General features: G+C 49.9%; 1 protein-coding gene across 1 annotated transcript in view; it reads right to left on the bottom strand.

Moving 5' to 3' along the window:
• Positions 1–20,940: 20,940 nt before the first annotated feature.
• The window catches only part of CUNH20orf85 (chromosome unknown C20orf85 homolog), a 7,290-nt gene continuing 355 nt past the window's right edge, over positions 20,941–27,875 (bottom strand). Inside the window, exons 2-4 of the mRNA XM_015503761.2 lie at positions 26,167–26,248; positions 24,809–24,910; positions 20,941–21,350 (exon numbers count right to left, since the gene is read on the bottom strand). Coding sequence (XP_015359247.1) covers positions 21,189–21,350; positions 24,809–24,910; positions 26,167–26,248 — 346 coding nt within the window. The 3' untranslated portion in view covers positions 20,941–21,188. The remainder of the gene's footprint in view (positions 21,351–24,808; positions 24,911–26,166; positions 26,249–27,875) is intronic.

Genomic DNA, 27,875 nt, shown 5'->3' with positions numbered 1-27,875 from the left:
CTGCAATCGGGGGAAGCAGCAGGGGGTGATTTGGGCAGGAGAGGTGGTCAGGCTTCTGGTGCTTTCTCCGGGGTTCCCGTCCGTCCCCTTTGGGGCCTTGGCTGCAGGTGGAGAGAGAGCCCGTAGCCCTCTGCTGTGAGAAGCCCGGGACCGCGAGGTCCTCCCTGTGGGCCAGGAGGTCAGAGGCAGGAGAATAGGGCCCTTGGTGAGGAGGGAGAGGGAGGATGCTGGGGGCTGGGGGCTGACAGGCCCTCGCCTGGCGCCCTCCTCCCTGAGCGGGGCTCTGCGAGGCAGACAGACTGGGGAGGAGGCGCGGGTGGAGAAGGATGGATGGCAGGGGCCTGCGGGTGGGCGACAGTGATGGCTGGGTTTTCTGTGGGTGTCTGGCTGGTGACCTTTTGGAGGATGGATTCAGAAGTGACTGCTATTTGTTGAGGCCCAGTTCAGAGACGTTGGAGGGGGTTGCCTCCTCCACGTTAAATGTCAGGCCCCTACTGTCTCTGGAAGAGGGAAGTCCATCCCGGCAGGATGCAGGCAGATGATGCTCAACAGGCTCCTGGCCAAATGTGTCCTTAGAAAATGCACCTGTCACCTGGCCTGTCGGGGTGGTGAAGGGCCGTTTGTGCCCACATGCTTGCTCTTGCCTTCCCCGAAGGTCGCAGGTTCCTCCCTCAGGGCTTTGTGGTGTGGAGTGGAAACCCAAATTTGCTTGACAACCCCCCACCCCTGGTTTTTATTTTTGAAAGGGGGGTACTTTGGCGGGGGTCTGGCTGTGACCGTGGCAGAGCCACCAAGAGGGAGGGCTTCCCAGAATTGCTGGCTCACGGCCCAGCCCTTGCAGCCTCTGGATGGACAGCAAGGCCCCTGGTGCTGAGACCCCAACTTCTTCAACATCCACTTTGCTGATTTCCTGGCCTCTGCCCTCGAGACCCTTAGGGTTGGTGCAAATCAAGGCCCAGGGGCCAGAGCCACAGCACCAGGGTCTGAAGCAGGCTGGTGGCCTGGGGCAGCCCCTTGAGCCTCTGCATCCTCCCCAGTGGGTTGGGACAGAGAGAATGCTTGCTTGAAGTCCAGGAAGGATCATGCAAAGCAACTTGAGCCATGGCTGGGATGCAGGAAGTGCTTAATCAGTGCTTGCCCTTGCTCTTCTCTCTGTAGCGACTGAGCAGTGCCAACTGACTCTGGCCTCCCTGGAAGGTGTGCTTGGTAACAGGAACCCCTGGGCTGGGAGGGGATTTCTCACCAGCCAATGGGGTTGGGCAGGACCCCTCTGGGGGTGGAGAAGGTGCGGAGTGAGCATCTAAGAGCTTCAGGGAGATCTGGATTTTCTGCCTGTCTTGCAGGAGGTTGGCTGGACTGGGCCTGTGGTCTCCAGGGTTGATGTGGGGATATCTGGTACCAACTGAGAAAACCCATCCTGTCACCTCAGTGGGTCAGTCCAGCGTCTTTTGAAGTGATCTATGTTACCCATTTTATGGGTCAGCAAACAGACTCAGAACTGTCCAGCATTCATGGCTGGTGACTGGGAACAGGGTCTAGAATCAGGTCTAACTGCCCCAGGCTTCTTACAAATTAGACTCAGCTGCTCTTCTGGGGACAATGACTTCCCAGGAGGCACCTGGCTTGATTTCCAGTGACAGAATTAGCTCTGCACTGCCCCCACCCCCACCCCTATCCCCATCCCAGCCTAGTCTTCAAAGGCCAGTTCATCCAAGTAAGTGGCCAGGCCAGCCTGCATGGACCACCTCCACCACCTTCCTCTATCCTGTTTTGCCTGGAACAGAGTAAGTGACCACACAGGATGCTTGTGTCTGGGACAAATGTAGAACTGGACAGTGGTGTCACCTGGGCCTGTCCTGGGCAGATGGTTGGTCCCTTCTTGATAGGCAGTGCTGGTATGAGGAGTGGGGACAGGGGGCAGCTCTCCCTCGGCCTCCCTTGTCCCACCTTGAACTCAAGGAGGATGCAGAGAGGACCTGTTGCCCAGAGGTAGCTCACCACCAGGGGGGCAGGGTGGTGCCGCCAAGGCTGGCTGGGACTGAACCTTGTGCTCTGTGGGGCGGCTGCCCTCTCTGGGGCTCACCCAGGAGGCCCACCAGGACCCCGCCCTGCCTCTTCCCTACTGTTGTGTATTTCTTCTCTTTCTGTTTCTTTCTCCCTCCCTCTCCCTCCCTCCTTCCTTCTCATTCCCCTCCCTCTCTCCTCCCCCACCTGGGGTGGGATGGAGGTGCTTGTGCCCTCTTTGGGACCTGGCCTTTTCCGTTCTGGAGGAAGGAACAGGGATGAGGAGCTTATCTAGACCCAGCAGCCTGCTGTTGGTGAGGGGACGCTGCAGGACACATTCACAGGGCGGGCGTGCGGCCTGGCGGCTGGAGAAGAGGAGAGCTTGATGGGCCACCAGGGCTTGGTACTTTGTCAACCTTCCCTGGGGTCCCTCCAAGGCATCTGGGAGCCTGTGGAGGGGAGGAGACTGGGAGGGTTAGGGACAGCAACTTCCCCAAGGAGTCAGTAACACAACAGTGACCCAGATTCCTTCCCAAACACTAGAGAAATGTTTGTTTTCTGCAAGTTGTTTTTTCTTTCTTTCTTTCTTTCTTTTTTTCCCTGATTCTAACCCTGAGAACAGGGCTGGGGATGAAGTGCTGTGGTAGAGTCTCACTTGGCATGAGTGAGGGTGTGTTCCATCCCCAGCACTGGGTGGGGAGTAGGTTATCCAACCCTGGAAATACTTTTGGTCTGGGTCAGTAGCTCTCCTGTCCTTGTGGCCTCCATATCCTCAGGTGGTTTGGATCCTCTGCCCACTGTGCTGGGTGAGGTCAGCTGCATCCTGCCCTTTTGGGACCCAGGAGCTTGGTCCCAGATGGAGCCTTGGTGGGACTTAGGCCATTTCTGTTTGCACAGAAAAGCAGTGGTAAGAAGGCTTTGAGATCCACTTCTGTATAATTCCCCATGGCATGGAGATGGGGGGTCTGGATGACACCCCGGGGCATGAGGTCTGGCGTGGAGATGCAGGTACTGGACCCACAGATTCACCTTCTGGGCATCTGAAAGTCAAGCTGTGGGTCATTTAAGGGTCTGCAGGAAATTAAACATATCCAGTGGATTTGTGCATTTACTATTTACTAAAACTGAAGTAACACAGGGAAGTGCACATATACACACACAGCCCAACGTGCGTCCACAAGCAGAACACACCTGTGCCACGGCACTCAGACTGAAGAGCAGAAGGTGATGAGCAGCCCCCACAGGCCCCTCCCAGCACCACCCACACGACTCCCATCCTGACCCTGTCACCACCATTAATGTGTCTCTTTGCACTTCACATAAACAGAATCCCTCAGTGTGTTCTCTTTCCTGTCGGTGTTTGGCCCAACGATCTGCAGATTGATTTCTGTCTTCGATTCCACCACAGCAGGTTTCCTGAGTTTCAGAGTGATTCTCATGAGCGGGTCCTTTGGGTCCTGCTGGCCGACGGCAGGAATGACCAGGTGCCCAGTGGCCACAAGGGGTGAGTGAGAGCCAGTGTGGCTGACTGGGGTGTGAGGGCCTATCTCGACCCTCCATGGTGTTCCACTTGACTTGTGCAGTGGGTAACACATATTCCCTTATACGTGTAAGAAGTGAGGAAGACTATGTATGAGAAATAGAAAGTCCTGTGGTCCATTTTCAGAACATAGTATTTAGCATTTAAATGTAAAATGACTTGGGATGTAAGACAGGCAGCTGGAGGGAAGAGCCTAATACCCGAGTGTAAAGATTCACAGCCCTTCGACAGATGGAGGTGAGAAGGAAGCCCCCCCCCCCCACCTGACCAACAGAGCTAAACTCTGCCAAAAGGCACTAAATCCAAGGGGACTTTCTTGCCACAGGAAAACAAAGGGAGGTGGGGACAGCTAAAGATCTATTTCTTTAAATAACCCAATAGGAGACAGTAAAACCCAGGTGACATTTGGGAAGACTGTGCACCCCAGAGTGCTCAGCCAATAGGAAACTGGGGGAGGGAACTTGCATTCTAGGGACACTGGTTGTGGCCAATCTGTGTGTCCCTGAACAACAGGCACCTGATCTTGCAAGACTGCCATTAAAGCCTTGTTTTCCCTGTGCCTCTGTCTCAGTCCATTCTTTAGATCTGGACACAGGTGCATGTGTTTCTCACAAGTTGGGGGCTCGGCTGGGATCTCTGTGTCTGCGTGGGGTGGAACTTTGGGTAAAAACCTTGCTTTTAGTTTAGACACACAAGCAAAGCGAACCTAAAGGTGTTTTTCCAACTTGCTTGAATGTCCTGTCCCCTCAGAGGCCATGGAAAGACCTGAGACTGCCCAAAGGGGGGCAGTTGAGGACACAGGGAGCTCTGGGTGTGCAGGAACTTCTCAGGAAGGGAGCACATGGAGGGCTTGGGGTGTGTGAGAAACCTCCAGTAAGGGGGATGGAGTACCTGGGGGGAACTCAGTTACAGAATCTACCAAAACGGAAGTAGGCCCAGGGACAGGGAAGGAAGATGGAAAGATCCCCATGGGCACAAGTCTTCTTTTCCTGAAGACCGTTTTCCTGAGAAACCTGTGGTTTCCCACATTCTTTAAATATCTGGACTGACTCTAATCTGATCCCAAAGTCCACTCTGATGGGATACAGATGTTCCATCGGCTCCTTTACTAGACTCCCTATGGCGGGGGCTTTTTTTTCTTTTTTTTTTTTTTTTTAAGTTTTAGTCTTTTCCTCAGCTCAACGTTATTCTGGTGAACTCATCTGTGGTCCCACACACCTAAAATAAGATATTTTGTTCTGATTAGTCCTGTTTTGTCTAACTGGAGTTTCTAGTCCTTTGTTCTTCTTTACGCTGTTTTTATTCAGAGGCCAGTTATTCAAGGGTTAACTCTGAATACGCTAGGAAAGAAACTTACTCCTTTGTAGAGGCCTAGGCAGCGACAGTCAAGAGTGTGATGGTGGGAGTGAGTCTGTCCCCATGGAGGAGGAGAGGCCCTTGAGCCTGTGGGTCCAGCGTCCACCAAGACTGACAGACTCTATTCCTAACGTTCCCAACTGCACGGGTGCTTTTCATGTCCAGGTTGTACTGTTAAAAAAAGCCAATATTTTGGCCCTTGCCTCCAAGGTCTATTTTAGTTTCTAAAGCATCATTTTACATTGGTAAGAATAATGTCTTTGAAATGACTAACCTACATGTTTTCCTAGGTGGTCAGCCAGATACTAGTTTCTATAAAATATTTGAAGTGCTATGTCCATTGGCTTTGAAGGATTTTTCTTTGTCAGGAATAACTGAGTTATTAACTCAAGAGTCTCACTTGAGTTAAAGTGTTAACAAGATTTATCTGATACCATAGTTTTCATGGCTAACATAAGTTAAAAATGGGTAAATTAGATTTAAACATTTATGAATGTGTTTGTTAGAGGAGACATCTAATTAATTTGCAAAGTTAAAATACTAAAACATCAACTGATAAATTTAAATCTAAGTACCCTTGGCTTCTTAAATTTTATAAGGTAATATATGCTTGGGTCTATTAAGCGTTTTTTTTTTTTTAATATTTATTTTTCAGTTGTAGTTGGACACAATACCTTTATCTTATTTATTTATTTTTATGTGGTGCTGAGGATCGAACCCAGGGCCTCACACATGCCAGGCAAGTGCTCTACCGCTGAGCCACAACCCCAGCCCCTTAAGTGTTTCTTTTTTTTAAAATTTAATTATTTATTTATTCTAATTTGTTATACATGATAGTAGAATGCAATTCATTTCATATTACACATATAGAGCACAATTTTTCAAGTCGCTGATTGTCCACAAAATATTTTCAACCATTTGTGTCCTCATACATGTACTTAGGGTACATGTACATATACATGATGTACATTACACCATCATTCCTACCTCCTAGCCCCCTCCCTTCCCCTCCCTCCCATTTGCCCTATCTAAAGTTCCTCTATTCCTCCCATGCCCCCTGCCCCCACCCCCACCATTATGAGTCAGCATCCTCATATCAAAGAAAACATTCAGCCTTTTTTTGGGGGGGGGGATTGGCTTACTTCACTCAGCATTATATTCTCCAACTCCATCCATTTACCTGCAAATGCTATGATTTTATTCTCTTTTAATGCTGAGTAATGTTCCGTTGTGTATACATACCAAAGTTTCCCTATCCATTCATCTACTGAAGGGCATTAAGTGTTGTTTTATAAGTTGGAAAAGCAGGTTTGCTTTGCTTCTGGGTCTAAACTAAAAGCAAGGTTACAAAGAATTAAAATTCTAACAAGTATAATTCCACACATAAGGAATAAAAAAAGTTTCAGCTAACTTTTTATTAAAGTACTATAAAACACATAAATTATTACAACTTATTAAAAAGGAGAAATTTGTCTAAATTCAGAAATTTCATGACAATTGTTTCAGAATATGAATTAAAGAAAGAGTCTGAAACCAAATAAAAGGATACAAGAAAGTTATTAGTGTGGAAATATGTTTTAGAACAAAAAACTGGAAGGAAAAAGAAATGTTTCTGGATAAGAAAGTATTCTGTATGATAAAGTAATATCCTTGTGATAAAGTTCAAGGTGAAAGAGAGGACAAAACTAAGATGTAAACAAGTTATAGAATGTCCAGGTAAGTTATGGAAAGGTCGTGGAAGGTAAATCTCAAAAAGTTTGTGTGTATAATTAAGTTGGCTATAATAAGTGTAGTCAGTCAAAATTATTTAAGGTTTTTTTTTTTTTTTTAAGGTAGAATTTTAAGGTGCTGATAGGAAACAAAATCTAAAACATTGATCTGTTCTTATGTATCAAAATAACTTCTTGTGTCTGTTAGGTTTTATTACTGAGGGAAACTAAGTGTTAAAGGAATTAGGGTTTGTATCTATTTTAAGGTCTTTTAAATAATTACTTTGTAACTGGTGAAATAAACCAGTTATTTTAGGTTATTACAATATAGTTGATACTCTAAGTGTATTTGACTAGAGATATGTATACATCTGAAATTAAATATGTGTGAGGCTTGTCTAATGGTTACACAAACATTTGTAAAATGAAAGCTTATTCTGGTTTACAGGCAAAATAACCCATAAATGCTCCCCTTAATGCATTATATCTGACATAAAAGGGCCACACTGCCATTTGAAGACCTGGCTTTTATCTGTTTGCTTTGATTAAGCCTGTTTTTGATCATTAACACTGTTTCCTAAATGTATAGAGATTTAAGGCTAACTTAGGAGAGTACTTGACCAAGCCAGTGTTTCTCCAAACTAAAACTGTATCAATAGTCTCCTTCAGATGTATGTCATTTCATGTCTGTAACTGGATAAAGGTAACCTGTTGTCAACAAGTTATATATAGAATTTTGTGCTACTCTTTACACTGGGATGGAAATTTAAATATATTTTTGAGACATAATAAGAAGAATTTGTATAAAGGTTGACAATGTGGAACATGGAAATATTCCCCGCCTTTTTCACAAAAAGAAAGTAAAAAAGCTCTCTTAACTTTTGTTTGATTCATATTTCAGACATAATGTTGTATTATGTTAACTGATATTCGTATGGGCTCAGGAAATAATATATGAAAACTTTGTAAAATGATATTTAAGAAAGAGGCAAAGATCAACTTCAGAAATGAAACACTTTACCTAAGATTAGTCCAGGGCCCCACCTCACCTGAGATAAGGCTCTGCCTCTCCCCCTACTTCATATTAGGATGGCTCCAAAGTAGGCTCGACTTAATAAAGTCATTTAAAGTGATGTTCAAGAGATAATTTTATGTTGTAAAGGTTACTGTGATCTCAAAAATAAAAGGGGTCTAATACAAATCATAAAACTTAAGAAAAGGATCGTATAAATTGTAAAAGGAGTTTCAAGGTTGTAGAGAGTTTTAAAAGAAAGTAAAATTTGTAAAGGATTTCACATGTGATTGAGTTGATAAATTTATGAGTCTTTGGGGAGGCAAAATAAATACCAAAGATATATTAGTGTTGTTAGGTCAGTGGTGGCGACTTGGTGGCGACTTAGTGGCAACTTAGAACAAAGCAGCCCTCGCCGGAAAAGAACATCTATCAGATGCCTGCGGAAATGCCTGTCAATCAGCCAGATCTCCTGACTAACGCCTGTCAATCAGCAGGACCCCCTGGCCAATCCTAGAGTTCAGCCAACTCCCCTGACCAACTCCAAGGGGCAAGGGACTCTAAGAACACCTTTTCCTGTCCCAAGCCCTTCCCTTCCTGCTGTAAGTCCCATAAAAGTCCAGTCCGGTCAAGCTTCTGCGCGGCTTCTCCTCAGACCCTTCCCCTGTCTCCTCTGTGGGTCTGATTGAGTTCCGCCCTGGAGTGATATCTCAATAAAGCCTGTTCAGCGGCCCTTTTAAATCTGCCTCCTTTGGTTGCTGCCCGCCCCGCCTGATCCGACAAGTGTTATTATAGAAATATTTCTTGGTTCATAGCTAGTATACAAACTGGATATGTTTTTGCTCTTGTTAATTTCATTTTGTATTTTCCTTATAGAACTTTATAACTATTGCCTGTTAGTGTTTTACAGAGGTATTGCTTCTAATACAACTTGAGTTAATTTGAGATAATAAGCCATCACCTACAGTATTGACAGAATATAAAGCTGAGTTCCAGTACTAATACTGACCCCAATTAAATGGTGGGGGTGATTATAAAATAATAGACACGAAAGTTACTGGTGAAACTGGCCTGCTGGATGTTTAAAACCAATATTTGAAATCAAAGGCAAGAAAGTAAAAGGGCCTACAAAAGAGCAGTATTTTGGCCCTTGCCCTCTAGGGTCAGCCAGGATCCAGAGAATTATAGGGCTTCTCTAAGGGTTCTGCAATTCCAGCAACTCACTCGACCTGCCAATCAGGGGAACCAAGAGGACCCTAGAAAACAGGAAGCCAAGCAGTGTACAATATGCAAAGAGGAGGATCACTGGAGAGGGAAATGTTCCTGATGCTTCCAAGGGAAGCTACAAGTGGTCAGCAAGACTCTGACCCATCCTGGCAGATGGCATGACAGGCAGAGGAAGCCAAGATGTTTCTCACAAGTTCCCAAGAGTGATCCTGGAAAATCTCAACTGATTCTTAACAACAGATAGAAAAAAAAAAGTCACTTTTGACCGACTTGAACTTAAACACCTGGCAGAAGAGTATAACTAAAACACAGCCATACATGGACATTTAAAAGAAAAGACAATGGTTCTATAATGTAACTAGAGATGGACATTTGTGTCAGCCCTCCCAAAAGTAAGTAAAACTGAGAGGTTATAAAGGAAGTTTTTTTTTTTTTTAATCTTTGTTGTTGTTGTTATACCTGATAAATATCACAAAAGCTCTGTTGGAGTCATAAGTTTGTTCTGAGTCAACCTGAGACCAACAAATCTACTGTGTAGGCAGCCTTAATCTGTGTTTCTGAGTTTTTCTTGCTGGTATGATTATCTAGTCCTGATATTTACTATGAGCTGCTATCTGGGCTTCCTTACTTGGGAAAAATGATATACAATCCCCTACTGTGGCCAATTTCTAAGAAAACATATATTGGCCATGTCCTCCCCTTTATCATCTCTCAGGTTAAAGGGACTCCTTGCTCAGACTCTGCTGAGAGCCACAGTGAGTCAGAATGGCCCCTGGCATTTTGCCAGAAGTAATGGTTGAGAGGTGAGCCATTAAGATGATGCTGGATTGATTCAATTGTATATTAGACCTTTACTGTCCGGTAATAGGATGGCTCTTGCTGTCTTGGGTGCCCGCGACTTTGGAGTTCCCCTTGAGTTCTCGCGGGTTCCGAGAGTGAGTGCGTGCACAGCCCGGTGGTGTTGCGGGAGAGTTCCGGGGAGAGTTCCGGTTGGTGGGTGGTGTGCCAGAGAGGAGCCGCGTGGGTGGCGTTCGGGAGAGTTCCTGGGAAGTGTGCGTGGAGTGCTGGTGGAGTTTGGGCAATAAAGTTTCCTGTTTTGAACATACGAGTGCTTTGTGGTGGTTCGGTGATTTGTGCCCAGCCAGACTGCGGCAAGACTCCCCCTCTGGAGGTCACAATTCATCACCTCCAGCCTGGCGACTTAGTTTTAATCAAGACCTGGAAAGAAGACAAGCTTCAACTGAGCTGGGAAGGAGCTTCCCAAGTGCTCTTGACTGGGACAGCGATCCAGACTGCTCCTAAGGGGAGAACTCATTACCGGGGGCAATTCCCACCTCAAAAACTTAACAGGTATGGCAATATGAAGGGGTACAGGAACAAAAGTAAAAGAAAGAAAAAGAAAAAAAAAAAAAGAAAAAAGGGAGACTTATGAAAAATAGAAAGGCTGGTGCATTTTCAGAACACAGTGTTTACCCTTAAATTTAAAAATGCAAGAAAGGCAGCTGGAGGGAAGAGCAGGATGGAAAGTTACAAGCAGGTAACACGGAGTGTAAAGATTCACAGCCCCTTAACAGACAGGTGGTGAGAAGGAAGGGACCTGACCAATAGAGTTAAACTGTGTAGGTGCCAAAAGGCATTCAATCCAAGGGGACATTCCTGCAGCAAGAGAACAAAGAGAGGTATTTGTTTAAAAAACCCAATAGGAGACAATAAAATGTAGGTGACATTCAGGAAAACTGCACCCCTGAGTACTCAGCCATAGTACCTGAGGTAGGGTACCTTATAAAGAAAAGAGGTTTATTTAGCTCACAGTTTCAGCGGCTGAAAGTCCAAGATTGGTGGCCCCATTTGTTTAGCCTCTGGAGATGCTCCCTTGGCTCTGTCACGGCATGGCAAATGACATCTTGGTGGGAGGGCAATGGAGAAGCAGGGGCTGCCAGATGAGTGGGGGGCCAGGCTCCCTCTTTTATAAGAGGACTGTCCTCCCATAACCTGATCCCTTGCCCTTGTAGGCTCCCCTCCTCCCCGTGCCCACTGCGAAGCCCTTTAGGGATTACCTACTCAGTGGAAGAGGAGACAGGCCTCAGGTGGGACCTCTGCGGGCCTGCAGACCTGTGTGCACCTGAGGGGTGGACCCAAGCAGAGGCAGCCAATGGCTGTCACGGGGCAGGGCTCCATGTGCTCAGACATTCTGATTGGCCAAAAGAGACCCCGCCTCTTAAAGTCCCACCACCTGAGGACGCTGCAGTTGAGGGAACCAAGCTTTCGACCTGAGAACTTTTGGGAGAGACAGCAAACGCATTCAACCACGGCAGCTGGAGATGGTGCTCACGGTGGAGGTGAAGAATGCTAACCAAATTTGGTGAAGGTTTGTTGGGTGGGCCTGGGGGAGAGGAAGCTCCGGCTGTGGACTCTTGTCAGTGACTCACTTGGGATTACTGGGGAGGGGTGGAGGATTTTTCTGTGGGAGGGGAGATGGCTGCTGGACTAAAAAATAACAAATTTTCATGTGTCAAGTTTAAGATACTGTTTAGATATCCAAGTGGAGATATCAGAAAAACAGTTGGCAATAAGAGTTTGTTTTATAAATTGTAAATTGGGGTTGATGGCATATTTGTTTTAACTCAAAGAGTATTCAGCAATAATTTAAATGTGAAAATATTTTAAAATTGGGAGATTTTGCATTTGTAAAATCCAAATTGTTCAGCTTCCTTTAAAAAACTGGGGGATCTGGCTCCTGGGTGTCCGTTCCCTGGGGCTGCCATCTGCAGGTGCGAGGGGCACCTGCCTCTTTCTGCAGAACATGGGCCCTGAAGTTTGCTACTCCTGCTTCTCCCTGCAGGATCCTCAACCCTGAATTTACACTCAGTTGCCATTCATGGTTTTGCTCAGGATGCTGCTTTCCTCACAGTCGAGAGAGCCTTAATTATTTCTCCACATGCTCGTCTCTACGGAACGCTGTAAACAAAAGCTAGTGAAGGGGCTCCATGTTTCCAAGTAAATGAGCGTTTTCTCACTCTTGGCCTGTTTCGTTTATCTGGAGTATCTGAGCCTGCTACCTGCCGCTGATACTACAACACCACAGGCTGGTAAGTTATAAAGAAAAGAGGTTCATTGGGGCTCAGTTGTGGCCCAAAGTTGTCACATCTGGTGAAAGCCTTCTTGCAGGCAGAGTCCTGAGGCAGTGAAGGGCATCATAGGGAGAGAGGCAGGGAGCACACATGTGTGTCTATGTGTCCTCTGGTCTCTTTTCCTCTTCTTATAAAGACACCAGGACTCAACTGTGGGCCTCCACCCTCACCACTTCCTGAAGGACTGAACTCCAAACACTATTGCAGATTAAATATCCATCACAATGGGGATTAAATTCTACCTCGATGGGACTAACCGTCTCAAACCACAGTTAAGGATGGTTCTTGCTGTGTTGGCCAGAATTCAAGATGGCCCAGTACCATCTTGGTGGATTTCTTGGCTTTCATTGCTCTAAGGGTCTAAATGTGCTTCTGTGCTTTGGTATAATTATTTTAAAAAATGGATAGGAGAAACAGGAAATTGCTGATACTGAGATAAGAATCGAAGGGCTCTTTCACCAAGGCCCTACAGCCAGGATGCTGTCCACAAGACTGTCCAGGCGGGTGCTCAAGGAAGTAAATCTCATGACTTCCTGTTTAGTTTTGAAAATAAAAACACAGAGTAGCCCTGCTCAAGAACAAAATGGAAATACAGCCTTAACTATCTATGGCAAGGGGCGATTAGGGACTTTGAAAAAATGTCTTCGCTTTCTGAGATGGGACTTCCCTGGTGGTGTGCAAAGCACTGCTAGGCTTTTAAACACTTCACCTTCACACACTTTCAGGAAAGCATTATGTTTGAATGCAAGAGTGCCCGCAGTTTCCTTAGAACGGTGTATTGTGGTGATTCTACTAGAAAGTGAATGTCTCGGGAACAATCCTGATCCCATCCCATCCCAGCAGTATCTTCTTCCTTTGAACAAGTGTCCAGTACCTGTGCACTGGGCATTGTTGTGTAAGCAGGTCAGAAAAGCCAGATGTGACCTCTGGCCTCCTGGAAGGCCGAACTATTGGAGGAGTGAGGTAGTAGTAACAACAGCCATGTGCGGAGGCTGGCAGGCAGAGAAGGCCACTCTCAGGAAGGACCACCAGCTGAGAGCCACGAGCAAGCTGGAGTTTAGTGGTGCACAGGGGAAGCAAGTATTGCTGTGCCTGGGGTTTGATTTTACTTTACTTGTGAGATATTAAGTTAGCCTGTTACTGATTCATATGTGCAGGCAGAAGACACGAGATGCCCAGGTCGGAGACAAAGGACTTACTACTCATGGCACAGCATGCAGCATGAGCATGAGCCAGTGTTGGGCCCTTGCCCCTGGGTCCCAGGGGTGACACACTGAGCTTGTGACGCAGTGGAGGAGAGCTGAGTTTGGGGATCACACACTCCACAGCAAGCAGCCTGCTAACCCAAACCTGAGGAAGGGTCTGGGTAAAGGACAGCTGGGGAATTTAATCTTGTATTGACTTTTAGTTTTTCATTGTTGTTGGAATAATTTACCACAAATTTAGGGGTTTAAAACAACACCCACATCACTTCGTAGCTCAGCAATCTAGAAGGGTGATTGTTCTCTGCTTCAGCTCTCACAAGGCCAAGGTCAAGCTGTGGGCAGCCGGAGCTCCTGTCTGGAGTCCTGGGCAGAATCCCCTTCTAAGCACATTCATGCCTGGGGCACCTCTGTAGGGCTGGAAGATTGAGGTCCCCCTGTTTTTGCTGGCCGCTGGCCAGGATCCAGTGGTTCAGCTGCAAGCAGCCCCTTTCCTTCTCATGCCATCTCTTCCGTCTTCGTCTTCAAAACATCAGCAGCCCATCAGATCCTTCTTGTGCCTCAGTCTCTCTGACATCCATCCTGCCACCAGCCAGAGCAAACTTTCCACCTTGAAGGGCTCACGTGATTGCCCTGGCCCACCTGGAGAGATAAACCAGGGTGCCCCATCTGGAGGTCACAAACACCAGGATCATGGTAGTGGTGTCTCCCCTTGGTCAGCATCTGGGGAGGAGGGTGCGGGATCCCTGGCCAGAGGTGTATTTCAGAATTCTAGGCACTCCTGCGGGACTGCAGGAGTGTCTGAGGCCGCTGGGGGCTGCTCGCCAGCAGATGTGCCCGGGCGGAGGGTTCAGCACTGTTGGGTTCATGGCTGGCTCTTAGGTTCATGCTCACATCCTGGTTTTGTGCATCCCTGGGGCCACCAAGAGCAGGGTTTGAGATCTGCTCTGCTGCACCTCACGCAGGCTCTCCCTGCACTTGGATAAGGGCTGCCGTGGAGGAGAAAGGCGCTTAGGGCTGTGTCCAGCTGTGGGACGAGCCAGCCAACTGCAGAGACTGGACAGAGGGCACTGGACAGAGGTGGATGGTGCTACACAAATGAGCAAATGTGGGAGAGACAGTTACCTGTGCCTTGAGCCTTCCTGGGCAGAGTGGCCTTCCGTGGGTGTGAGGACTGGGCAGGCAAGGAGACCGGAGTGGGGGTTTTAATGGGGCCATAGAGTGGGGCTAGAGGCAGGGTTCCCACACATGGGTTGAACTTCCCAGTGGTTCCAAAGAAGACAGCACCCTGGCTTTCTTATTTCCTCCCCAGATGTGAGGTGGAGTGGGAGAGAGAGGGGCGAGGCCTAACCGCAATGCAGGCACAAATCAAACCCTTGGGTCAGACTCGACTATATGGGCACCTGGTAGGGGTCAACAAGGTTGAGCCATTGCTTTATCCAGTCTGCACAGTGGCTTTACCTTTTCCTATGGGGGACACCAGCCCTGGCCCAGCCCAGCCAAGCAGTCCTTCGCAGGGCTCTGCCAGTCAGGCCTCAAGTGGGGCTAGCCCTGTTCCCTGGCCCTTTTGCTCCTGCATCAGTGAACCCTGTGTATCCTCATAGGAATGTTACAGTCAAACATCTGGAAGCAAGATTTATTTCCTAATTAAAAAGGAGCTTCCTGCACCGGAAATCAATCGATGATGCTCCTGCCCAAGCACGCAGGCCGCGGTTGTTACACTCGTTTCTAATTTCTCGGGGGAACAAGCAGCTCTCTCCCATGCCTGGGATTCTGAATCTGTGGCTTAGCCAACTGTTGACATTGGAATTTCATCTAATCGGAACCACGGTGCACCCCTGTGGAACACAGCTCATCAGCCACGTGAGTGGCTCCTGGAATCAAGGTGGCCTCCGCGGAATGCCACTGAGCACAGTGAGGGTGAAGACTGGGATCATGCTGCGCTTCGTTCTGAAGTTGGCCAGCAAGGCCCCAGAAACAGAGTGAAGTTTGTTTTCTGATTCACATGGCTACGGGGAAGCTCACCCTGAGGATCTCTGAAGGAGCCCCCAGCTTTCCCCAGAGGCTGGCTGGATCACTTAATAGCCATGGCTGGGTCAATGCTGAGATCTTAACTGGAAAGCCTGAGGCCAGCGGACCCCAGAGGAGGGAGGTTTCCATCCTCACCATCAACACCAGGCCAGGCATGCTAACTGTCACTCTGTCACCAGCCTCTCATTGTATCTTCATGTTCCCCCAAACCTGCCTTTCCTGCCAGGGATGGAACTAACGTCTTTTGTACACGTTTTCTGAGGCATCTGCTCTCTGCTAAGTCCTTTTCTATCCCAATCCTCATAATCCTAATGCCATCCTGGAGACCGAGTGCTGTCTGTTTCCCAGCCCAGGAGGGCAGATGTCGGAGAAGTCCAGCCAGCGGCCCGCAGTGGCACAGTGTGCAGGGGCCCGCGCAGGTGCGGCCACCTGGCTCCTGAGCGCGCTCTGAGCGCTGCCCCTCTGTGCGGTGCCTCTTTGCAGGGAACTTTTCTAGTCTCGGCAGCCCTCTGAAAACAGGTTTTAAGGGATCCTTTGGGGCTAAAGAGTCTGTGAATTATTTTCCTGGCTGTGCCCCTAAACTTAAAGGGAGGAGCATCTGGGAAGCTGATTGGCTTCTGTGACGTCAGGATGAGGCTGCTGGTGGGAGTCTCAGGTCCTCTCCTGCTGCAGGGCGGGGGGTGCACCCCAGAACTCTTCAGCACTCTTCAGAAATTCTTGGAAATGCTCTCCTGAAAATCACAGTGGTAGGGGGTTGATATCTGGAACCAGCTGGTACTTGTTACATATAGAAGCATAATAAATTGCCCCAAAACTTAGTTGCTTAAAATGACACCACTTATCACCCAGCTTCTGTGGTGCAGGAGTCCAGGTGTGGTTGAGTGGGGTCCCCTGGGTCAAGGTCTTTCCCAGGCAGGGGGATGTCAAGATTTGCCTGGAAGGGTCAGCTTCCTGCCTCCTTCACGGTTGTTGGCAGGATGTTGTTACCGGTGGGCTGTTGGACTGAGCCTCAGGTCCTCTTAGACCAGTGAACCTCACTAATGCCCCTGGAGCACTCAACCTGGTGAGTGGTTTCTCCAGAAAGAGTGAGCTAGAGGGCCAGCAGGTGGGGAAGACCAGGAGGAAGAAGGGGAGGAGGAGTGAGGGGTGAGGGGCCAGGGCAGGAGGGGAGGGGCAGGGGAAGAGGAGTTGGGATGGGAAGGAGGGGAGCACAGGAGGAGGAGGGTGGGGCAGAGGAAGGAGGCGCTGTTAGAGGCAAGGAAGGGGGAGGCTGGGGCAAGCAGCTTTGCCAGATGTGTGTGGAAGACACTTCCTTTTCCTACTCCCAAAAGCAGCAAGAAAGCATGATGCCCTTGGGGCTGGTGGCACCCATCTGCAGCCATGAGGAAATTAGTCTTGGGAGAAACTGACACAGAGACAGCTAAGGAAGGACTAGCCCTGGCGCTCGGCCCACCTCCGGACCTCGCTTAGGAAGACATCTCCTTCCTGTTAATCGTGAGTGTGTTACTTGTCGTTGAAAGCAGTCACATAGATCAACCTGAAGAAATCGAAGCAGAAAGATCCTGGTCCTGCCGCTGCTGTTGGGGTCCCTGTAGGAGCTGGTCCTGGAGCCTCACTCATTGTTGAGCTCCCCAGTTACATAAATCAACATGTCCCTTTTGCGCTGGGGTTGGCTTACTTTTTCTTTTCCAACCAAGAGAGTCCTTCTGTAAGTTCATGACTCTGGGCAGATCCCAAAGAGTCATCCTTACAGTATTTTCTGTGATAGTGACATTTTATTTTCAAAATCTCTTTATCAGTTCCAAACTCCAAAATGTACCCCAAACCCTGAGATCATCTTTAGTTTAATGCTAACGCTCATTGGGTGACAAACATGAATCAAACTGATCTGTGGCTCCTTACAGTCTTTATTCCAGTTAGTGTGGATACTCATAAGTTCTGTTCTAAAAAAAAAATTAATGGGTTTAATTTTGTGGGGCTGCCTAGGCTTGCTGGAGGGGTTATGTAACACACAGTGCCTGCTCGCTCTAAAATGCACGGAGCTCTAAATTCCCAGTCTGGTCCCAGGCGTTGGCCACTTGAAGCCTGGAGTCCTTGGGGACTGGCCATGGGGACATTTGTCCTGGGCTCTGTTTCAGAGGGTTAGACCAAGAGTCTTGTTTCTCAATTTTTTCTTCCATCAAGTCATTTCTTCTAACTTGAACAAAGGCGTTCCTAATTCGTCTTGGACTGAAGTGTACTTGTGGCAGAATCCTCTCTGAGTCCGGGACCCAGTCATTTTGCATCATTTCGGAGACGGTTCATTTAGACGGAGGCCTGCCTGGCGGTTCGGGACTCTGAAGAATGTTGGGATCGTGTACACAGGTTCACCAGCCGTGTCTTGACCTTGGAAATGCTGTGGTATTTTACGGTGTGTGGTGACATTTATGGGCCCATTTGGACATCCACAAAGAGGTTGATTTCCATAGATTAAATGTCAAGTTAGAAAGCGTCCGGGGTAATTGAATCCTTGAGCGTTGTCCACTCGATTCTCAGCTGGGCCATTGACTGGTTGTTTGGGTGCCATTAGGAGCCCAGGAGTACAGGGCAAATTGCTTAATGCAGTGAGGTCAGCCTGGGAGCCCTGGGGGAGGGGAGCCTGGGCAGGATCAGGGATGGCAGTGAAATCTGCTCCCTGCAAAAAAGTGGCCTCATTTTATTTCTTTAAATAAAAGCACATATGTGGTTGGTTGGTGATTAAATGAAAATAAAAACCCCACCAACCAGGTTTCCCAGATGTTGGCGGCTGTTGGTCTGTGTATTGACAGGAGTGAAATGGTGAAAAAGAATCCATGATTGTGCAGGTAGAAGGGTTTACGAGACCTTGAGCCATGGAGTTGGAGTGAGCACCATTCACGGTCAAGGGCAGCAAGAAGAGCCTCAGAGAACTTCCTGGGTGCTTAGTTGTATGTGTGCACTGACTGTTCAGATGCAGGGGGGTCTTCAGTCTCTTGAGGCTGTGTTCACAGGAGGCCCTGAAAGTCAGGTGGCTGTGAGTGGGCCCACCCACACGTTCTCTGCTGGGGCATGGGAGACAGGAGGGGCGTCCGCCTGAGGACCTCCACCACTGGGATGTCTGTCTGGTCTCTCTGAAGGTCCTGTGTCCTTGCAGTGATGGCCTCTCTCCCTAGAACTCAGGGCTCTAACCTGTCAGTTAGGGTCAGAAGCAGGGTTACCCTGCCTAGTTCAGCAGAGTCCAAGTAGACCTGCCCCTGACCAGGTGTGGGGCAGGGTGGATCCAGGAGCCAGCTGTTGGAGGCCTGCAGACAGCATGAAGGCCACTCCCAGATGTACTTTGTGGTTAGGAGTTAGAACTAACTAACACACTGGCTATTGGTGGTCCCTCCCCTCCACAGGCCCCTCATGCAGGGTGACCATGGGTGCCTGCCTCCTCAGGCCCAGATGGAGGTCAGCCATGCTGCTCGGCTTTGGAGGGGACATCTGATCCCGAGAAGGGGCACATGTCTCTTCAAGGGCAGGTGCCTTGTCTGTGGAGGTGACGGATGACCGAGGTGTCAACATTAGGTTGAGCACGGGGACTTGACTGAGCAACTGCTCGTTTAGCTTGTGTCGGCTCAAATACCTGGGGGACCAGGAACAACCCTGGGGTTGAGTGGGCCATGTCATCTGGCCTCACGCAGCTGTCCAGGAAAAATGGCCAGGTAGGGGGAGGAGGAGGAGGCAAAGTGTGCCCATGTGCTCCCTGCCCAGGCCCAATGTCAAGGCCGAGAGGCCGATGGCGTCTTGTAGATTTCTGTCATACTGTATACAGTATGTCTCAGAAGGACCTCCAGAGCCCAGGATGACCTCATCTTGATTTAACTAGTCACATCTGCAGTGGCCGTATTTCTAGATAAGGTCACATTCACAGGGTCTGGAGTTCAGGACTTCAACATCTTTTGGGGGGACACAGTTCAACCTGTATTACCTTGTTTCCCCTTTTCTGAGACCTAAAGAGCCATGATATTTTTGGGTGGCCAGCCCATGCAGCAGGCAGTGAGCCTGGGCCCCACACTTAGAGGTGATGACGGGACTCTCAAAGGGCTGTGCTCTCAGGCACCAGCTTTTCTGGGCCTGGGAGAGGGGGTGTGGGGAGGCAGAGAGCCTCCCAGGAGGCTGGGGAGAAGGCTTTGTGGTTCTGTCCTCAGCTCTAAGAAGCTGGCTCTGAAGGGGTGAGAGCTAAGAATGTGTCAGCTTTTACCTTGCTGTGACCAAAAGACCTGACAAGAACAACATAGAGGGAGGAAAGTTTGTTTGGGGTTTACGGTTTTGGAGGTTTGAGTCCATAGATGGCCAAGTCCATTGCTCTGGGCCCAAGGTGAGACAGAATGTCATGGCGTGAGGGTGAGGTGGAGGAAATCAGCTCAGGACATGGCAACAGGAAGCATACAGAGCTCTGCTCACCAGGGACAAAACATAAACCCCTCGGCAGGTCCCACCTCCTCCAGCCACAGCCTACCTGCCCACAGTGACCACCAGTTAATCCCTTCAAGTGGACTAACCCACTGATTAGGCAAAGCCTCTCACAACCCAGTCATTTTACCTCTAAGCTTTCTTGCATTGTCTGACACATGAGCTTTTTTGGGGGGGGTACCTCATCTAAATGGTAACAGAAACCTTGGGGCTCAGTCAGGCTCTGGGGGCTCCACTGGGAGCAGTGTCTCTGTAGTTCGTCTGCTGGGGCTTCGTGGTTGGGAGGCTCTGAGCCCACAGTGTGTGGAGATGGCTCAGGTTCAAAAGGGGTTCTGGCCCCTGGCATTTGGTTACGGAGTTCCTTCAGGAGTGTGTCAGAGGGGTCGAGGCCAGTGCTCAGGGCTGGGGAGGTCCTCGATGATCCTAGGAAGGCGGATTCTTGCACTGGCCACAGCACACCCACCATACCTGTGTAGTGAGGCAGGCTGGTGTGTGGTGGACGCCCTTTTAAGTGGGTTCCCCCAGGTGGACGCATCCTCAGCCTATCAGCCAATGCAGAGAGAAGGTCCTCCTGCTGACTGCAAGGCCTGGCCGGCCACTGGGAGGAAAAGAGTCTCAGTGGAGGGCAGGTGACCGGGTGTGGCTCCCCCTGCCCTGCCCAGCCAGCCCTGAGAGGGCGCCAGCCCACTGCTCCCCAGAAATGGTCCTGAGCAGCTTTCACAGGCTGCTCTTCCACATTCTCCCCTGCTCCCACTTTTTGGGGCCAGTTCAAGAGTTCTGAGGACATGCTGGCTGTTCCTCTTTGGCTACCTGGGTGCCCTGACCCCCATGCTCTGGGCAGGGATGGAAATGAGGTGCTGACAGAGGGGCTGATGTCTGTGTTGGAAGGGGCCGGTTGGCCAGCTTGGGCTCATATGGCGACCGGGAGGCGGGGTGGGTTGGTGGAGTGGTTGCCCTAGCACCTTGGGCAGCCCGTCTTCTGGACTTGGCTCAGTGGTGAATCTTGTGCTTCTTTCCACCCTTGAAGCTCTTGTCTTATTCCAGATACCCTCATCCAGGGGAGTCGGGGTCCTCGAGGTGTTGTATTACTCCTGAGAAGCAAGCCTGGGATCTGGCCACAGAAGCCCCGGTCAGCAATCCCATCGTCAATGGGGATCGTGGTAGGGGCAGTTGGAAGCTACGTTAAAGGGCCTAGACAAACGTCCTCAGAATTAAATCACTGTATTTTTAATAAAACATACTTAGAAATTCCCAAAGTTTCAACAAACATACCAACTAAAAAGAAAGTCAGGGAATTTATTTTGCCGTATTTGTTACATTAGCCAAGAACAGGGGTGCTGCATGAAGGTTCCAGAATAGGGACCAGTGAACCCAGAGTATCTAAGGCAGCCTCTGTGTTCTCTGCATGTCTGAGGAGCAAGACGAGGGCTCTCCATGCTCAGGACGTAGGGGTTCCTCACCTGGGCAGGCCCCAGGTGCCAGCTGGTCCCTGTTCACTGCCTCGGTGGGCAGGGGCTGCAGGGCTCAGTAGATGCCTTGCTTAGGCCAGCCCAGCTCTCGGGCGTAGACCCCTTTGCAGCTTCTGATCTCAAAGTCAAGTTGCAGGCTCTTGTTCAGGCCTGGCACTGCCGACCTCCAGCCGATGAAGCCCTGGGACGTCTGTGGGACTGGGGGGGACGGAAGGACCTGGAGTGGAAATACAGATTACTCACCTGGGACCACAGCCATGTGGGCAGTGTCTGCCAAGGTCCCCAGTAACAGCATCCATGAGGCTGGGCATGGAAAAGACAGACACAAAAGCCATGTCCCTAACACATACTGAGCGTGAGCACATCCCTGGTCCCAGCCGCGGCTCACCTCTTTCCTGAAGGTAAAGAACACTGAACCCGTTTGTTCACCATGTAATGCTTCGAATACTTAATTTATGCAATTCATGACATCCAGTAAAATAACCTTTGTTTAGTGAAAGAGTCAAAAAAAGTTAAGGCTCAGAAGTATCAAATATTACAGTCCTCACTGTCCTTTATAAAATATAGGACAATATATTGTCAGGTGGCATTCTGGCAATATGGATACATCTTCCTACCCAAACTGTGGGAATGAAAAGCAACTGAAATTAATTTAAAAATCAAAAGGAAACAGGCGTCTATCTGAAATGAGAAAGCACAGCTTCCTTCATCCATTCCTCGGGAACACTTGGAACTTTTGGAAAGTGCGGGTACGTGTTTAGGCAGGTTCCCTCCTTTTAAAATAATTCCTTCTGCTTTCATACGTATTTGCACAAAAGCGGCGAGGAGGAACGTTTGTCCTCGCAGAAGAGCTTCACCAGGCCCGGGGCTGAGCTCACTCTAACGGGATTCTCCAGCCAGACCAAGGGGGAGGTGACATCCCAGGTGGCCACCACTTGTGGAGGAAGCCCCTTCACACATGTTCTAGAAGAAGTAGGGAAATTAATCTGCTGAGGGCCACAGGTAGGGAGGGTCGCCCCCCAGAGGGCCTGAGTGTCCCCGAGCCAGTTGTGGATGCTCCCATTCAGTAGGGAAGACAAGCCAGTGCTGCCCACCCGGCCCGGCCCTGGGAGCAGACCAGGGCTTCAGTCTCTCTCCAGAGCAAAGAAGGGACAGAGGGAACACCAGCCCACGATGTCCTACTTCACCCCCTAGACGGCAGAGACACCGACACTGTGGCTAACTAGGGCACTGCAGGATTAAGAGCAGGATTGCAGTTATCACTAAAAGTGGAACTGCGGTCGCTCAGCACGTGTCCCGACATCCCCATGTCTGCACACCCCATGCCAGCCTCAGGGCGAGGTGTAGCAGCCATGGCCATAACTCTGTGCCCCCAAAGGGGTGTGTTCAGTGCAGCTTTGACTGCGTGCTCCGAGGCGCAGCAACCCCAGGACAGGCTTCTAAGAGACACGGGAGCAGAAAAGGGTGTTCAGTGTAAGAGGACACTGGGTGACAGGGTGGCAGGGCTGGAGGCTGCCCACGCCTGTCTCTGCAGTCTACCCAGGTGGGGACACAGCACTGGTGACAGTGGCGCCCAGAGCTGCTCACAGGCTTTGGGTATTAAGGTCACCTTTAACAGTGAATTGCTGGGCAAAGTTAGTCACCCAAAGGGGACAGGAGGTGGAAAAGGGAAGCCATGTCCCTTTGCTGGGCAAGTGCAGAGTGAAGCAGAGGCCACTTCCTTTCCACTTGACTCAGGGTCCTTGTCCCATGCACTGAGTCCCACCAGCTCTGCCTGGTGTGTGCGGCTGGGACCTCTGGCTTGCTGTGGGGCAGGAGGCTCCCCGGGAGGAGCCACATGCCCTCCTCTTCCCTGTGGCTGGCCAGGAGGGGATTCTGCTCTTGTTCTGTGTCCCTCGGTCCATTGAGAGGGGGTGATGCTGGTTGCAGGTGCCACCCCTGGGCAGGCACTGGGACATTAGTGGCAGAGGGAAGCCCAGCCCAAGTACAGGCAAGGCATTGGCAGGGACGGCTGTGGCTGAGAGACAGCAGAGGGGAACGGAGCCCTGGCCACGGTTCTTTTCTGGGCAGGGGCGGGGGGGTTGAGAGTTGGGACCTGCAGGAGCTGGCAGTAGGAGGGTCTCACAGGCGCATGGCGCACGGGAACGCCTCGGGAGGAGCATCCCCAATGTCGGCTCCTGGTGACAGTGTGGATGGGGATTTTGGTTATCTTCTTATTTATATTTTTTATATTTCTAAAGAGTTTCTAACAGTGACTCTGTTACCTTGTCATCGGGGAGAATCCTCCACACGTCTCAGTGGTGTCCTTTCTGCCCTTCCCCGTCCTCCGCCCTTCTTCCTTCTCCGCACAGGTCCACACTCACTGAATGCCCCCGAGTGTCCACCCGTGCCAGTGCCCATCGGACCCCAAGGACATGTCAGGAAAAGGGAGTCCCTCCATCTGGTCCCATCTGCCCCTTGGTCATGGGTTTTGTCCCCTCTCCCCATCAGCCACGGAATACCTCCACAGTGACAGAGGGCAGAGCCCAGGAACAGTGACAGGCCCGCGAGAGGAAGCCTGGGGACACGCAAAGCTTAATGATTTCTAGAGGCATCTGGCTCAGGTCCTCACTGGCAAGGTCTCAGGGGGACACCATCATGTCCTCTCTTCTCTGGGACTGTGAGGTCACTCCTGCTCACCATCCTATATCCATTCTCTCCTTAGTGACCAGAGCAAGCTTCAGACCATCCCATGGCCCTGCTGGCTATATCCCGAGGCTTCCATTCAGACCAGACTCCCCAGCTCCCACTGCCTCCCAGGTCCAGCCTCTCTGTCTCCACCTGCCCTCCACCCACTGCCTCCCAGGTCCAGCCTCTCTGTCCCCACCTGCCCTCCACCCACTGCCTCCCAGGTCCAGCCTCTCTGTCCCCACCTGCCCTCCACCCAGTGCATGAGTCTCCAGCCACAGGCTACCCTTTGCTGCCCCTGAAACAGGCCAAGCTTTGTTCAGCCTCAGGACCTTGATACGCGCTGTTCCTCTTCCTGGAATGCTTGGCCCTTGCCATCCCCCAGTCCTGGCTGAACAGGCATCTCTACAGGGAGCCGGCCCCACCCAGCCCTTATCCCCTGTCACTTCCCCTGGAGTTTCCCTGCACAGTGCCCCAGTGCTGGCTGCGTGTCTGATGTCGGCTCCCACCCAGGCCTGTGGACTGGCCCTCGTCTTCTTGCTCACCACCGTGCACCTGGTGCCTGGGCACTGCCGACTTAGCAGCCTTATAGGTGCGGGGTCCTGCCAGGTCTTTCCCACACACCACCCTGAGCTCTGGCAGGTGCTCAGCTGAGCCCATGACAGTGGTGCTGGGGAGGAACTGGAGACAGAGAGGCCAAGAGACGCGCCCAGGACCACACAGGAGGGGAGCAACGGCGCGGGACTTGCACCGGGGGTCTCATTTTGGAGCCCCCCCTGCCCTGTTTTCTGGGCGGAACCCCTCATGTCCTTGGCCTGCCTCTGTGTCTGCTTTGGCAGGTGTGATGTGTCACCTGCTGTTCCACATCTGGGCTGGAAAGGGTGTGGGCACCGGGCGGCTGGCACACCAGGCACCGCTCTGTTTGCCTTTGGCAGTTGAGTGAGACGGCTTTCAGCCAGGGCCATTTCTCACTTAGGAAACTGAGAATTTTAGCGCGACTTTGCAAACCTTGATGTACTTCTCCACAGGGGTCATTTGCCGGATGTGGAAATGCTCCGGAAGCTGGATTTTGGGCTTTGGGGTGCGGGATTCTTCTTCACCCTTGATTAACTGAAAGATAATCCAGAGATGGAGGCCTCAGGCTAAGGCTCCCCACGTTCCCCCCCAGAAATCACACTTGACAGATGACAGACGTGGGCTCGGGATATTGGGTGGAGCCAGTCCCAGTCACACAGCCCGAGCAGCGTGTGGGGACGGCGCACACGCCACCTCGAGGACTGCTCCCCTCCTCCTGATCGAAGCCTGCTAGCTCAGGTCCTGTGTGGTGACTGGAGCAACCCTCACGGGCTCTGGACTCAAAGGAAAAGAATGCCAACGTCTCGAGACCAACCTTCCAAACCGTCTAGGAGAGCCCCCTCCCCCCTGAATAGTTAAAGCAATTTTGAACTCTGAGAACCCAATTTAATTACATATAAGGACTATTAACACAGACTGATTTTATGCATATTATAATAATAAGGCCTCATTTATGCATAAAATTTCAAATTGTATAACTCTAAGAATTTAAAAAAACTCATTAAGAGTGGCATAATTTCAAAGCCAGTGTGGGGGGTGCTGTAGATGGTTCCCACTGTCTTGAATCACAGTGTTTGAGTGATGTGGCTCTTGGGTGCTGTGTCCCTCCCAAGAAGGGTGGCTTCGTGGTTTGGGCCAGAGGTCCTCTGAGAAGTGGCAAGCTGGCCAGCGCCCAGGGAAGCCCATGTGAGCCTTTTGTGTGTCTACATGGTGTTTTTGTAAGTCACGTGCCCTGGACGCAGATACTTGAACAAGGAATGTCTTGAATAAGCGGATGTGTGCCTGGCCTGCGTGGCAGCCCTCGCTGGGCTGGCGGTGGCTGCCTCTTTGCCAGCGTCCCCACCGCTTCCTATTAATGGTGTTTGGCCTCTTCTCCTGCTTGTCACTTGCTGGGCTTGTAGTGCCCCTCACAATCACCCACTTCACAGATAGGAAGGGTGAGGTCAGACGGCTGTGGAGCTAGACCCACCAGCTTCTCTTGTTGGCATGTCCCTTATTAGTCGTGGGACTTTGCAGTCCTTTGAGACCAATTCCTGATCTGTTCAGAGGACATAAAGTGGCAGCTCTTTCTGCACAGGGCCCTGGTGCAGATTAAACAAGCTGGTTCTGCTGAAGTACTCAGCACGTGCCTGGCACATAGTAGGCGCTCAGTCACTGGTGAAGGCAAGGAGATGTCTGCTTTCAAGCTTAATAATCTTTGCCTACCACACACTCTTTAATCCTATTCTTGCACTTGCAAACCACTCAGTCTCCAAAATGATGGACTCTGTGATGTCAAGGTTTATGCTTACCTCCTCCACAGGGGTTGTTAAAAATCCCCAGTTCTGGGGCCAGTTTTTCTGTGCTTCGGATTCAGCCTTCAGACGGTATTTCCTGAAAAAGAGAGTTCCTGGGTGCTGGGCAATATTTGATAAAGGTTCCAGCCACAGACTGCAGAAGAGCATAAACTTCCCATTTTTTATGCGCACTGAATGGGTGGTGGTTATGCTGGGGATGGAGCTGGGAGCCAGAGAGCCCAGGCCCCAGGGCTGAGCAGGCTGAAGGAAATGAGTCCCTGGGGCTGCTGCATGGGGGAGTTGGCAGTGCCAGACAAGGACAGGGCCACTCCATGAGAGGGGACTGAATAGCCCCTGGCCCTGGTGCCCCACAGTCATGGGTATACATTAAGTAATTCTGTAAGTACCCTGTTCCTCCAGGCAAGGACTGGCATGAGGGGGCAGGATTTAAGAAGGGGCTCTGTCCTGCCTGACTTGATGCCCAGCCCCTTCTTAAATATCACACCCCAGGGGCCTCACTCACTAGGTAACCCAGCCTGCTTTCCTGCCATGTTGAATATGATTTCTACATAACTACCTGTGAGCTGAGCTGAGTGCAGTTGGCAAGCTGGTGTGTCACATTTTGCAGATACCCAATTAAACATTACTTGTTTCGATTTTTAGTTCCTTCTGTTTTGGAATCAATATCTGCACCTCTCCCCCATCTCAAGGTTTTTGGAGGCCCTAACCAAGCTCTTGGTCCTGAGCATCTAAGGCAGAGTCTGTTTCTAACAGAGATCTAACAGGGGCCAAAAATATGAGTTGCATATGTAATTGGTAAATTTTCATGTAGCCATATCGAAAAGAAAGCAACAATCACCAAGTGATGTTAATTTAAATAATACGGTTTTTGCATGAATCTTTGAAATCTGTCGTGTATTTTACACTTATAGCTAATTCCAATTTGGACCAGTTACATTCCAAGTGATTAATAGCCGTGTTGGACTTGGACAGCACAGTCCAAGCTTTTAATAAGGCCCGGTTCACAGAGGAGGGGCCATCTGATTTGGGCACTGAGTGATGAGTAGGAGGAGTTTGCCTGGTGAAGGAAGGAAAGGGCATTCCAGGCAGAGGGACAGGCCCTGCTACGGGGCTAGTCCCTGCTGGGGATACTTGAATGAATACAAAGATTTTTTTTTAAATTAATGTTGTGATAGGGATCACCATGCTGGTTTTCCATATGTGAAAGTGATATAAAGTTTTCAATAATTTTTTTTCAGTGAAACAGCCAAATTAAACACAAATATGGAGTGACTTATGCAGGTGTCTCAGGAAAAGGATGACAACACAGAGCTGGGGTATAGGCAGCTGAAGTTGAGGGGTGAGCAAGCTTGAGCTGACCCTGAAACTCCCTTCATTCAAATCAGCAGCTGCCCCTATGGACTGCTTTGAAAGAGATGGAGTAACAGTGGCAGTGCTCCGGAATGCCAAGGGAGGCCCACTGCAGGGTCTGCTGGCATCCATCGTAGGGAAAAATGGATCTAGTTTTTAAATTAAAATTTCTTATTACTTAAAACTACAGGAAAATTGAGAAATAAAGTGCTTACGTATTCTCCTTCTAATTGAACAATTATTAACAGTTTTGTTTCATTTTTAAAAAATCGGTAAATCTTAAAAATAACACTTCCTAACTGGCCCGAACAGGCTGACCTGTGCGATTGTTCCAAAAACTTTCCCACCTTCAG

The sequence above is a fragment of the Marmota marmota genome, unplaced genomic scaffold (assembly GCF_001458135.2).
Source record: "Marmota marmota marmota unplaced genomic scaffold, marMar, whole genome shotgun sequence".
Taxonomy (NCBI): Eukaryota; Metazoa; Chordata; class Mammalia; order Rodentia; family Sciuridae; genus Marmota; species Marmota marmota.
Note: the sequence above shows the minus strand (reverse complement) of the source record. Positions and strands in the feature narration are given on the sequence as shown.